Here is a 13,892-nt window from a genome sequence, read left to right on the forward strand (position 1 = left end):
TGGCTACGCTGTGCGCGGAGGCCGTGGGCGGAGCTGGACGGTCTGCGAGACGCCTGGTGGTAGCGTGACTGATTTCTGCTGTCCGCTCATCGTACAGCCAGAGAGACGCTTCGAAAGCCGGTGCAACGATGTCCGACGAAGAGCAGCAAGAGCAGACCATCGCCGATGACTTGGTCGTGACCAAGTACAAGATGGGCGGTGACATCGCCAACCGTGAGTTTGACGTTTGAGTGCTGGAGGTGTAGAGTCGGTGACACGGGCCTCCACGCTGCTGTCTCATGCATGCCATGTGTTAGGACGAGACGAGCAGCGTGGGGCATGAGACCCCGGCGCCCTGGCCTTATGCAACATAAAGCCGCACAAGACCTCTTTTAAATGCACGGCTGTTCCTCCTATATGTGTCTATAAATCCTGTACACATTTTTGCAGACCCACAGTATGGATGGAGTCGTTCTGGAGCTAATGCTAGCTAGCATTAGCCCTCAGTGCATGTCAGTGGACACCTGTGGCTCTGGCATTGCCAGCTGGTAGAGGTTAGTCCTCAAAGGCACGGGTTATTAGTGAGCTGTCTGGATGGATATGTCCACTACTGGCCTACTGTGGCAGATCAATGACTTGAGAGCTTTCACATCCCATCTAAAGTTATCAGCGTTGCTCACAGAAGTAGTGAACAGCATGGAGGTGAACTTTAGCTGGTGAGGTGATGCTGACTGGGCTTTTGACATTATCAGTCCAGAGCAAATGGTGGGGCTTTGTTTTTTTTGCATGGTGAACTTGAATGGTAGTGCAGTACTTTTTGAGCTCCATTGATTGCTCAGTGATTCCTGGTTTTCTACTTTTAGTTTTGCTACAGTTGTTTCAGATATCCTTGTTTAGGTTGCATTAAAGGATTAGCTCACTTCATCATTTGCTCACCCTCCACTTGTTCCGAACTTGTATGAGTTTATTTCTTCAGTTGAACACAAAAGAAGATAGATATTTTGAAAAATGTGAGCCCTTCAGCTGGCCTCAGGACCTTGGCTTTATACTGGACATCAAGTGGTGTCTCACTGCCATAGTACTAGAACAGTTTTCTGATTGAAAGTTTGCACTAATCTGACATTAAAATGTATTGATATTACATCGTGAACCATTATTATGGGCCGTTTGGGTTTCTAAATGGGCTTCAAGCTACACTTTTCATTCCATTTGCTTTTGTTCTCACGTGTGAAAGTTCTGGAGGTCGTAAATGCAAACTCATGCGAAGAAGTTTCGCATTTTTCTGTGTTCTGACCTCTGAGTTTGGGTCACATAAAGATGTGTGACCGATAGAAGATCAGTGCATCTCAGCTGACCTCTAATCTGAATTAAAAGAACATTCTTTGAAGATAGACACCGCAGAGTGTGCCTATCACAACCGTTACAGTGTCTGAAGAAATCGTGTGATTGACTACCTGTTGACTCATGCTCTCAACAGGCAATAATCAACGTGCAAAACATTTTGCAAAAAAAATTGCATACTCTCTGAGCAGGTACTTCTTTTGTAGAAGTATTTTGCATCTGTTAGAAAAGTACAGGTCCTACTCAAAAAATTAGCATATTGTGATAAAAGTTCATTATTTTCCATAATGTAATGATAAAAATTAAACTTTCATATATTTTAGATTCATTGCACACCAACTGAAATATTTCAGGTCTTTTATTGTTTTAATACTGATGATTTTGGCATACAGCTCATGAAAACACAAAATTCCTATCTCAAAAAATTAGCATATTTCATCCGACCAATAAAAGAAAAGTGTTTTTAATACAAAAAAAGTCAACCTTCAAATAATTATGTTCAGTTATGCACTCAATACTTGGTCGGGAATCCTTTTGCAGAAATGACTGCTTCAGTGCGGCGTGGCATGGAGGCAATCAGCCTGTGGCACTGCTGAGGTGTTATGGAGGCCCAGGATGCTTCGATAGCGGCCTTAAGCTCATCCAGAGTGTTGGGTCTTGCGTCTCTCAACTTTCTCTTCACAATATCCCACAGATTCTCTATGGGGTTCAGGTCAGGAGAGTTGGCAGGCCAATTGAGCACAGTAATACCATGGTCAGTAAACCATTTACCAGTGGTTTTGGCACTGTGAGCAGGTGCCAGGTCGTGCTGAAAAACGAAATCTTCATCTCCATAAAGCTTTTCAGCAGATGGAAGCATGAAGTGCTCCAAAATCTCCTGATAGCTAGCTGCATTGACCCTGCCCTTGATAAAACACAGTGGACCAACACCAGCAGCTGACATGGCACCCCAGACCATCACTGACTGTGGGTACTTGACACTGGACTTCAGGCATTTTGGCATTTCCTTCTCCCCAGTCTTCCTCCAGACTCTGGCACTTTGATTTCCGAATGACATGCAAAATTTGCTTTCATCTGAAAAAAGTACTTTGGACCACTGAGCAACAGTCCAGTGCTGCTTCTCTGTAGCCCAGGTCAGGCGCTTCTGCCGCTGTTTCTGGTTCAAAAGCACACGCCTGTGCACGGTGACTCTGGATGTTTCTACTCCAGACTCAGTCCACTGCTTCCGCAGATCCCCCAAGGTCTGGAATCGGTCCTTCTCCACAATCTTCCTCAGGGTCCGGTCACCTCTTCTCGTTGTGCAGCGTTTTTTGCCACACTTTTCCTTCCCACAGACTTCCCACTGAGGTGCCTTGATACAGCACTCTGGGAACAGCCTATTCGTTCAGAAATTTCTTTCTGTGTCTTACCCTCTCGCTTGAGGGTGTCAATGATGGCCTTCTGGACAGCAGTCAGGTCGGCAGTCTTACCCATGATTGCGGTTTTGAGTAATGAACCAGGCTGGGAGTTTTTAAAAGCCTCAGGAATCTTTTGCAGGTGTTTAGAGTTAATTAGTTCATTCAGATGATTAGGTTAATAGCTCGTTTAGAGAACCTTTTCATGATATGCTAATTTTTTGAGATAGGAATTTTGGGTTTTCATGAGCTGTATGCCAAAATCATCAGTATTAAAACAATAAAAGAACTGAAATATTTCAGTTGGTGTGCAATGAATCTAAAATATATGAAAGTTTAATTTTATCATTACATTATGGAAAATAATGAACTTTTATCACAATATGCTGATTTTTTTTGAGAAGGACCTGTATGTTCAATATAGCATGAATGTAATACGCTGTCATTGTCATGTGACCTACCAACGTCAGTTGCTTTGCTTCACTTCCATTCACAAATGCTCTCCAGTGGCCTCATGGGATAGTAAAGTGTCCACTGGATGTGCACTTCAGTCGGAAATAGTAGGTTATCTGTGTACTTGTTGCCTGATGTTTTATGACTACTATGAATTCAAACATGGGCCTGCTACTCAGTTCACATACTGCTTTTCACATGTATAGTGCAATTACGAATGCAGACATTGTTATTGGCACAAAGAATGTTTATTCTCATTTCAAGCCTAGTTTAATGTAATCTGGGTCATTTTTTGATCTTGCATAGTGTTGAGAATGAGTGCATGTCACACAATCTGTCCATGTTGGAAAATGCTTAATATAATTATGGTTTCTAACAAGTGAGCAATAATTTTGCACCAAAATACTGTTCAGTTTGAATTGATGCACAGCCTTTGGCATCAACAATAAACATACTGGAAATGTTGCTGCTCCCTTTCAAAAGCCTATTTATTTAGATGACCAATTATGTTATTAGTAGGATCAGTTGGACTTTCATTTAGTGTGCATATTACTCCTTTAAGTTTTTTTGAATAACTTTTTGAAGGTGCCATCACATTGCAGATTTTCACAGGCGAAATCCAGTCATTTCAAAATTGAACAACGTGATCTGGAATCTCAAAAGATTTTCCCATGCAAGATTTTGCAAGGGGTTCAGGTTGGTCATGCACATTCACCGTGCTGACCGTCAGAAAGCTGATTGGTTTGAAAGTGGCTTCTTTTTGAGCCTAACATCCCAACCTTTTTGCCCATAAAACTTGGTCTTGTTCTACTCTTTTTAGAGGCGTTGAGGGTCACCATCGATGCCGCCAAACCAGGAGTTTCAGTTCTCAGCCTCTGTGTGAAAGGAGATGCTTTCATCATGGCAGAGACTGGGAAGATCTTTAAGAAGGAGAAGGACATGAAGAAAGGTGAGACTGAAATGTAGATGTGGCTAAATGCTTGTGGTTCGTATGAGAGTGATATTGAGCCCATTCAGAATAGATGGGTTCAGATTTATACTCCTCCAGAGAAATCTGCAGGCCTCGTTTGAAATATCTCTCTCCTCACACATTATGCAGAAGGTCTTTTTGTTGAGGATTGGTGGTTGTCCTTTCTTGCAGGCATTGCGTTCCCCACCAGTGTGTCAGTCAATAACTGTGTCTGCCACTTCTCTCCCCTGAAGAGCGACCCAGACTACACGCTGAAAGATGGAGATTTGGTCAAAATGTAGGCAAACTCCTCTCTCAAGTTCGTCTGCGTCTGTCTAACCTCCCCATGTCTTTTCCTTCAAGTCACTCTCCTTCCTCATACTCGGCCCATCTTCTCTGCAGTGTTCTCCACTTTCCGTCTCTATCCCTTCCGATTGTGTCTTCCTGCTTGTTCCCTTGTTTTTTGTGATCCACACATGCAACTTTGCACATAAATGCCACACTTAATAATTGTTTTTAGTGCTTTTATGTAGACTCGGCAACACAAGTGTTCTGAAATCCCTTTTATATACTGTAATTTTCTGTATTTCCTCTTTGGGCAGAACATATTGATGGTCTAGTATTTTTTTAAGGCCATATTCATTTGATGGTGCTTACATTTTTGTTGTGTATTTGGGATGTTCTCTGAAAACACTTTAAAGGGTTTAAAAGGCTTTGCTCAGGTTTTCCTGCAACTCTATGTCTCTTTTTCTATTTTCTTGTCTTCTCTCTCAACAGTGATTTAGGAGTACATGTTGACGGCTTCATCTCCAACGTGGCCCATAGCTTTGTTATTGGAGCTACAAAGGTGCGTGTGCATATATACATTCTTTTCTTCCCCGCTACGTTTTATAAAAGTTCACAGCTGTATGTATACCTAAAAGTGCAATTATAAAGTATCATCACACACCTCTCTGGAGTAGTTGCTACTAATTGGTCAATTATATCATTTTAAAACTCAGGTAGCCAATTTTCTACATGGGTATAACAGTTTCATTTCACTCATTGGTCTGTTTCAAAATTTCAATCAAAATGTCATTTCCATTTGTTTGCTAAGTAGCCATGTAATAAGAGTTATGGTAATCGCAACAATAAACCCTGTTACAAAACAAGTCACTTCCTGATTTTTTTAGGAAGCACCTGTGACAGGAAGGAAAGCTGATGTCATCAAAGCAGCACACCTGTGTGCGGAAGCAGCTTTGCGTCTCGTCAAACCCGGCAACCAGGTTAGTACAAACCTCTCAGTTAAAGTGGTAGGTAGGTAAGGTTGAAGCCTTTTAACATCTATGAAAAGATTTACTGCCAGCTTCTCAACACAAGATTGCACAGGATAGATAGTATGTCTTATATTTAAATATATTGATGGTCTGTTTCTTATGCAAAGTCTCTTGTCTTTTCTTTCTGCTCCGTTTACCTCTGAAAACACTCAAGTAACAGAGGCCTGGAATAAGATTGCTCAGTCATTCAAGTGCAATCCAATTGAGGGTGAGATATAGCTGTTATATCATTTGGGAAAGCCCAAGTGTAATTAAAACATAATCCATCTGGAGAGTATTGTAGAGTTTGAAGGTGTGGTTAGTCTGAGCAAACTCATTACTCAACAAAACTGAGCATGAAAACTCATTATTTGTACGAAAACAGGACTGGCTTGATACCTGATATTTGCTTTAAAGGGACAGTTCACCCAAAAATGAAGTTCTGTCATCATGTCTGTCATGTCAGATTCTGTCCTTCAAAATCCATGCTTTTGTTTATATTTGAAACACAAAAAAGATACTTATAATGAATCCTGAGAGATTTCTGTCCATCTTTTGAAAGTCCACAGAACTGAAACTTTTCGGCTTTAAAGGGATAGTTCACCCAAAAATAAAAATTACCCCATGATTTACTCACCCTCAAGCCATCCTAGGTGTATATGACTTATTTCTTTCAGACAAATACAATCTGAATTATATTAAAAAAAATGCCCTGGTTCTTCCAAGATTTATGGCAGTGAATGGGTGATATTCAATAGTCCAATAGAAGTCCAATAAACTGCCCCAATCCATCATAAAAATGTACTCCACACAGATCCGGGGGGTGAAAAAAGGCCTCCTGAAGCAAATTGATGGGTTTATAGACCTTAATCTGTAGTTTTCTCTAACTGGAGTCCAGCGGATGATATAGGTGTGGTGTAAGTTTCGGTGAGAAGTAACGAACAAAGAAGCACAGAAGAGAAAGCAAAACTAAACATCAGTCACAAATTAGAAGTACAAAATGAGGATTTGTAAAGAAAAATTTCAGAGGATTTCGATATAAGCCAAGAGGAGGCTGGTTTTCCTTTGCTGTAAACAAAACTTGGTCCTCACGAGACTAGCATATCCTCACCAGAGCTTACAGATTGCCTACGTCATTCACTGGAACACCACTCTTGTGAAGGCATGTACCGGAAGCTAGAGATTACGGTTTATTTTCTTACAAAAATGCATCGATTCGCTTTAGGAGGTCTTTATTGGACTTATTCAATAGACCAATAGAAGTCCAATATCACCCATTCACTGTCATTATAAAGCTTGGAAGAGCCAGGACATTTTTAAATTGTATTTGTATGAAAGAAAAAAGTTATAAATACCTAGGGTGGCTTGAGGGTGAGTAAATTATGGGTGAAAATTTTGTCATTAATCACTTAACCCCATGTTGTTTCAAACCCGTAAAAGCTCCATTCGTCTTCAGAACACAATTTAAGATTTTTTGGATGAAAACCGGGAGGCCTGTGACTGTCCCATAGACTGCTAAATAAATAACAGTGTCAAGGTATGTAAAAGGTATGAAAGTCATCGTCAGAATACTCCATCTGCCATCAGCCATGCAATCTGGGTTATATGAAGCGACGGGAACACTTTTTGTAAGCGAAGAAAACCAAAATAACGACTTTATTCAGCTATTCCTTTGTCAACAGTCTCCTCTGTGTCTCTCCATATCACTGTATGCTGCGTGTGCTTGTGGCACAGATGATACAGAAGCCAGGGTTCCTCAATTAGTTTTTGCCAAGGGCCAAAAAAAGGAAGTTGTTATTATTATTATTATTATTATTATTATTATTATAATTATTATATTATTGTTTCTTTTGTTGAAATAATCACAAGATGGTCAAAAGATGAATATTCAGATTTTTTCCCCAGTAGTCTGTTTTATTCAAACAATTATGAAAATTTTTGCATTTAGATACACAAGAACTTTGCCTGTTGAATATTAAAAAGCAAACGAACAAACAAAAAATCTGGATCTCCATGTCTTCCATGCAAATCAACTGTTCCTGCTCATATCCAGACTGGATCTCTTCTCTCCACTTTCCCTAATTTCCGATTCAATTATTAGATTTGTCAGTATCACTATTTTTATGCTTAGATTTTTTATTTTTTTTGAGAGGGTGGGGGTCGTCAAACTGTAACACCGTGTGTCCCAACCAGAAACGACACAATAAAGAATATTTTCCATGTATTTGTTGTCCTAACCACCCGCGACAGCAACATGTGACAATAAACCACATGGGATTATATTTTAGGAATGGTTTTTATTTTCTGCAATGTCGCGCCAAGAGCAACATACAAAATATGACAGTGATAATCTCAGGTGATGATTGTGCTTTATTCAATGTTAAAAGTGTCTAATGTGAATTTGAATATTACTTTGCATTATCTTTATAGCCATAGTGAAAGCAACAATACATATTTTACCTCAGATCTTGAAAATAAATTAAAGCAAACCTGTACATTAAAACTGTGAACTCACTGCCAACCAACACGTGTATTCCATAACAAAGATATCAGTCCCTCACTCAAAACTGTTCAGTCCATTCACATTTGAATCATCTGTTTTCAATGTCCACTTCTTTTCTACACACTTGCCATGTTTTTGCTGTCATGTCATATCTACACTGGACGAGACAAAACATTGCAAATCATTTGAATGTTATAGTATGTCAGTACATTATAAATAGAATGAGTCAGCAGTTTACTGTCGGAATTTGTCGTGTTGTACCGCATCCAAGATTATAACGAGTTCTATTGTATTTTATTGCGTCGCGCCGCTCTCATCCGGTGTATACACGATCTAAGTTAATGTAGCTTTCTGATGCTGCGTTTGAATTTTCATGCCACATTGTTTGAAATTATCGCGGGCCAAACTTTTTTTCTCTCAAGGGCCAGATGTGGCCCGCGGGCCGCCTATTGAGGAACCCTGGCATACACAGCATAAGTGATAATGAGAGACACAGAGGAGACTGTTGACAAAGGAATTGAATAAAGTCGTTATTTTTGTTTTCTTCGCTTACAAAAAGTGTTCCCTTCATTTCGTATAACCCAGATTGCACGTCTGATGGCAGATGGAGTATTCTGACGACAACTTTCATACCTTTTATGGACCTTGACACTGTTATTTATTTGGCAGTCTATGGGATGGTCACAAGCCTCCAGGTTTTCATCCAAAATATCTTAAATTGTGTTCTGAAGATGAACGGAGCTTTTATGGGTTTGGAACGACATGGGGGTAAGTGATTAATGAAAAAAAAATTCATTTTGGGGTGGAGTATCCCTTTAAAAACCAAGATTGATTTAGATGATGAACAGATTTATTCACATATAAACATTGATCAATGCACATGCACAAAGCACATCAAGCATGATAAACTGAAGCTCAAACAGGTTTCATTTTTGGGTTGAACTAGCCTTTTAATCCCGTTTAATCAGACAAAACATGAAAGACTTGAATGAACAACCCAAAGTACCTACAGGCCTCAGCTGGAATGTCTGACTGTGATCTGCCAATTGTTCATAGACACATTTGCCATTATTCACAGTTCTTCTCTTTTGTTCATGGATAGGTATGCTGTCTCATCAACTAAAGCAACATGTTATTGATGGAGAAAAGACCATTATCCAGAACCCTACAGATCAACAACGGTATAAAACAAAACTGAATATTGAATTTCTCAGTGTTCTCAAGCATCTCAATGCAAGCAAGCAAGTTTTTGTTATGGCACAGAGCCAGTGTTTATACTTTTTGGGGAAATTGGTCAACAAATGGCGTACAACAGGGCTCTATGCTTGCTTTTCATTTTAGAAGCAGAGTCAAAAAAAAATAAAAAAATTCAGGAGCACCTTCTGATCAATAACAAAAATTAGCCAATGTAAGTCACTTAATATTAAATTGTTTATTAAACTATTTTTATTATCACATTTTTAAACTCCCTTAATTGTCATTAAAAGCTGTCACTCACCTTAGTTCATTGCGATCTCACAAAGTTCCATTAAAATCAATGAAACTCTCCACACTGCACAATGATCTCTTATTTACATCTTGTCTACACTTTGTTATAATGAGGATTTGTGAGCTTGCAGAACTCAGCACTGAACAAAACACCGGTGTTTTGAGCAGTGAGTGGATTCTGATTGCATTCAAGGAATTAACAGATTCTGTACATCTGTGATGCATTACTAAATGCTGCAAAAACACATTGTAAGTAGAAACCTTTGAAGCTCCCGTGAATGCAAACAAAGATATGCTGATCGGCTGAGTCACACTGGTGCTCCTAAATATTTTTTCACAGTAGTTTTCAGTTGCAAACGCAACTGAAGTGGTGGCACTGTAGAGCCCTCTACAATGTCTAAATTTAAAAGTGGGATAACAGTGTCATATATTTTAGTATTATTAAAAATGGCTCTTTATGGGTAAGATTTTGGTTCATGGGTGGGTAATTTTGACTTGAGAATGCAAGCAATCACATAGAAACATACTAAATACCACTTGGTAGAGAGATTTGCACTGTTTGTCTCATAACAGGAAGGACCATGAGAAGGCAGAGTTTGAAGTTCATGAAGTTTATGCCGTGGATGTGCTGATCAGCACAGGAGAGGGGAAGGTAAGTGATCACACCTTTATGAATGACACCTGCCATTTTAAATCTGTTCTGTTTGGTTGTAATCATGTTTGTCTCATACTATGGATATAAATAGACATTTAACCTGTATGATCTTTCCCATAGGCGAGAGATGGTGGCCAGAGGACAACCATCTACAAAAGGGACCCCAGTAAGCAGTATGGGCTGAAAATGAAGACCTCAAGAATGTTCTTTAGTGAGGTGGAGAGACGCTTTGACGCCATGCCCTTCACTCTTAGGTGGGCAGCACTATTCTCCAATTTGTTTGGTTCCTACTTGGCTAAATCAAGAGGTGTATTCGCGTTAGATATTCTGTTCTTGAATGAAGCAGGTGTTTTTCATGTACATTTTCACTAGAGGGATGTGAATACCAGTGAGAAGTTGTGGGAATGAAACGTGTTCTATATTTGTGTTATCACATGAGATATGCTAGGACAGTGACTTTAAAACTTGGTGGATAAGTCGATGGTTTAGATTTCATGGTCTTTTGGTAAACAAGATAGTTTTTGTGTCCTGCAGGGCGTTTGAGGATGAAGGAAAGGCTCGTTTGGGAGTGGTGGAGTGTGCCAAACATGAGCTCCTGCAGCCTTTTAGTGTGCTGAACGAGAAAGAAGGTCAGTCTCATTACCATTGCACCATTTCTTCCTGCTCTGACCTCTTTCTTTACCTGGTAAATTTCTCTTTCCACTTGTTTCTGTCTTTCTTTAGGTGAATTTGTAGCTCAGTTTAAGTTCACAGTGCTGCTGATGGCCAATGGGCCCTTGAGAATCACCACTGGACCACTTGAAGCGGAACTCTACAAGTCTGAATATGATGTTCAAGATCCTGAACTGAAGGTATGTTAGACCCATCTGTTCTACTTAAATTTACAACAAGCTGTTTTTTTCCTACCCTTTATGTTTTGGTTTCTTCTGTCATTTTCAGTCTCTGATCCAGAGTTCTGCAAGTCGCAAAGCACAGAAGAAGAAGAAAAAGAAGGTTAGGCCTTTGCTTTAAGAAATAGGAACAATCCTCATGTCGTTTCCAAACAAATTACTTTTTTCTTCCATGACACACAAAATGAGAAGTTCAGTAGAATGTCCTGGATGCTCTTTTTTTGGAAAGTCAAAGTGAATGGGGACCATTAAACTAGCTTAAAGGGATACTTCACCCCAAAAAGAAAATTTTGTCATTCATCACTTACCCTCATGTCATTCCAAACCTGTAAAAGGTTTGTTCGTCTTCAAAACACAATTTAAGATATTTTGGATGAAAACCGGGAGGCCTGTGACTGTCCCATAGACTGCCGAGTAAATAACAGTGTCAAGGTGCAGAAAAGGTATGAAAGTCGTCGTCAGAATACTCCATCTGCCATCAGACGTGCAATCTGGGTTATATGAAGCGACGGGAACACTTTTTGTAAGCGAAGAAAACCAAAATAACGACTTTATTCAACAGTTCCTTTGTCAATAGTCTCCTCTGTGTCTCTCCATATCACCACAAGGATGCGCTGTTTTATTTCAAATCAAAGCTAAATACACATAGAAACAGCGCATCCTTGTGGCACGGATGATACAGAAGAGTATTCGCAGCATACGGTGATATGGAGAGACACCGAGGAGACTGTTGACAGGAATTGTTGAATAAAGTCGTTATTTTTGTTTTCTTCGCTTACAAAAAAGTGTTCCCGTCGCTTCATATAACCCAGATTGCACATTTGATGGCAGATGGAGTATTCTAACGATGACTTTCATACCTTTTATGGACCTTGACACTGTTATTTATTTGGCAGTCTATGGGACAGTCAAAGGCCTCAAGGTTTTCATCCAAAATATCTTAAATTGTGTTCTGAAGACAAACTGAGCTTTTACGGGTTTGGTATCACATGGGGGTAAGTGATTAAAGACCAAATTTTCATTTTGGGCAGGAGTATCCCTTTAAATGTAGTCCAGATGACTTGTATGTTATTATGGAAGCTTTGAGGAACAAAATAAGGTTTTAAGCTATTATAAAGTTGGGGGTCTCCACCTCTGTACAGATCATTTACACTCCTGTAAGAAACTAGGTACAACAGGAACAGGAATTTTCAGCAAATTACTTAAATTTCACTCGGTTTCTCCTACAAAGCTATTATATGGCTTCAGATAACTAGGAATATGGCATGCAAGTTCTATCAGCTGGCAAGAATCATTCTGAAAGCGTGACAACAATATCTTTCTAATGTGTCATTATTGTTATAGTTGTGGTGTGGACTTCCTAGAATTAGAATGCTTGTATCATTATAGCTGTGCGAATGCTTTTATCATTATAATTATCGTTATGGTTCATTGTTATAGTTATCGTACTTGGAGTGAACAGGCCTTCAGCCTTTTGTCATTTTGTAGCTTTACTGTTCCCATTCATTTTAATTATATGAAAGATGGTCAGTGTCGCCTTGCAAGGAATGACAGCCATGCAGGTTTTTCGAGATACATTGTAACTGTCATGGCATTCTGGTTCTTTTGGATTACTAATTTTTTTCCCACTTCATTCATGCGTCTGCATTTTGTTATAGGCCTCCAAAACTGCAGAGACTGCTACAGGACAACCAGCTGAGAATGAAGTTGCAGCTAAATAGAGGCGACACAACTCACCCTCTCACGAAACCACTCTCAAAAACATCAGCATTTCACTCTCGCCCTGTTTTATCTTCTTCGCCATCAAACATTTGTTCAAGAGTCACTGTTAAAGCCTGTGTTTAAACAATTTCTGCCTCCCTTGTTATTGAGAAACATGCCATTAATATTTGGACTCCAAGCGAGTGCAACAAATTTGTACTTTCATAATAAATCTACTTACTCTTTTTGACGCACTCAATTTACATTTCAACTGGAACGCAATGCCTTTTTCAAAATGTAATTAAAAAAGCTTCGCAATTCTTTTTGGAGAGTTGCGTTTTTCACAACATGTACCGCTGACTGTTTAAAATGCTTGGTTTGGCCCATAGGTTCATTTGAAATGGCATTACATTAGATAAAGTGGTTTGGGAAAGACCGAAAAATCGATTTGCAGCTATTTCTCAGGGTTCTGAAGAAAAAACATCTCCCTTATCTGAGAAGTAGTTTTGGACAATTAGGATCAAGAACACATCCATGGAGAAGTTGATGACTTACGGGGCATTAGAATTGGAATTCAGTGTATGGAATTCCTAAGCACTCCATTGTTGTGATACTATAGCATTTCAAAAAGGGGAACATCAAGTTGTTTTGGTCACTTTATTCCTGCCCATTTTCTTTTTTCACATTTTAATTTGTCTAATTATCTTTTGTTGATGCAGGGAGATTTTCCAAACAAACTTTGTTGTATTAATTCAAGTTAATATTAGAAAGTCTGATTTATTAGGGATTTGGTTAAAGGTCTGGTCCAAGATACACTAAAGCTACTTCAACTCACTGAAAAGTTATAACTTCCACTTGCCAAGGGCCAAATACATTATCACTTTACCTTTTATGAGCAATAGTGTCTGTTTGACTGAATATTCAGATCAAAACTAGGCTCGGACTGGATTGAGAAGCTTTCCAGGTGTCATTTTACAATCCAGTCAGTGCAGTTATTTCAGGAGAGGTGATGGAAGTGGCTCTAGAGCATTTCTGGATTAGTCCTGTTATTTGGGACTTAGTTGAGGCTGGCTCAATATATCTTTTGAAATGTTGGTTACTGTGACTTTTGTTCTGTTTCTAGATTTGTGAAGGTTATGTGGGAGAGGAGCCCGGAGGTTTGGTTTTGACACAATCTTGTTTTTGTAGAACCATCATATGGGACTATTTTACAACTAATGAAATAAAACATAACTTTTATTATA

General features: G+C 39.3%; 1 protein-coding gene across 1 annotated transcript; it reads left to right on the plus strand.

Annotated features, from left to right (window-relative positions):
• On the plus strand, positions 1 to 13,892 carry pa2g4a (proliferation-associated 2G4, a). Its single transcript, XM_042757722.1, has 13 exons — positions 1 to 213; positions 3,988 to 4,116; positions 4,309 to 4,414; positions 4,894 to 4,963; positions 5,289 to 5,381; positions 5,577 to 5,640; positions 9,017 to 9,095; positions 9,976 to 10,054; positions 10,178 to 10,311; positions 10,592 to 10,686; positions 10,781 to 10,908; positions 10,997 to 11,050; positions 12,606 to 13,892. The coding sequence occupies exons 1-13, from the start codon at positions 129 to 131 to the stop codon at positions 12,666 to 12,668; spliced, it is 1,179 nt and encodes a 392-aa protein (XP_042613656.1). The 5' UTR covers positions 1 to 128; the 3' UTR covers positions 12,669 to 13,892.

This window comes from Cyprinus carpio, chromosome A6 (assembly GCF_018340385.1).
Source record: "Cyprinus carpio isolate SPL01 chromosome A6, ASM1834038v1, whole genome shotgun sequence".
NCBI lineage: Eukaryota > Metazoa > Chordata > Actinopteri > Cypriniformes > Cyprinidae > Cyprinus > Cyprinus carpio.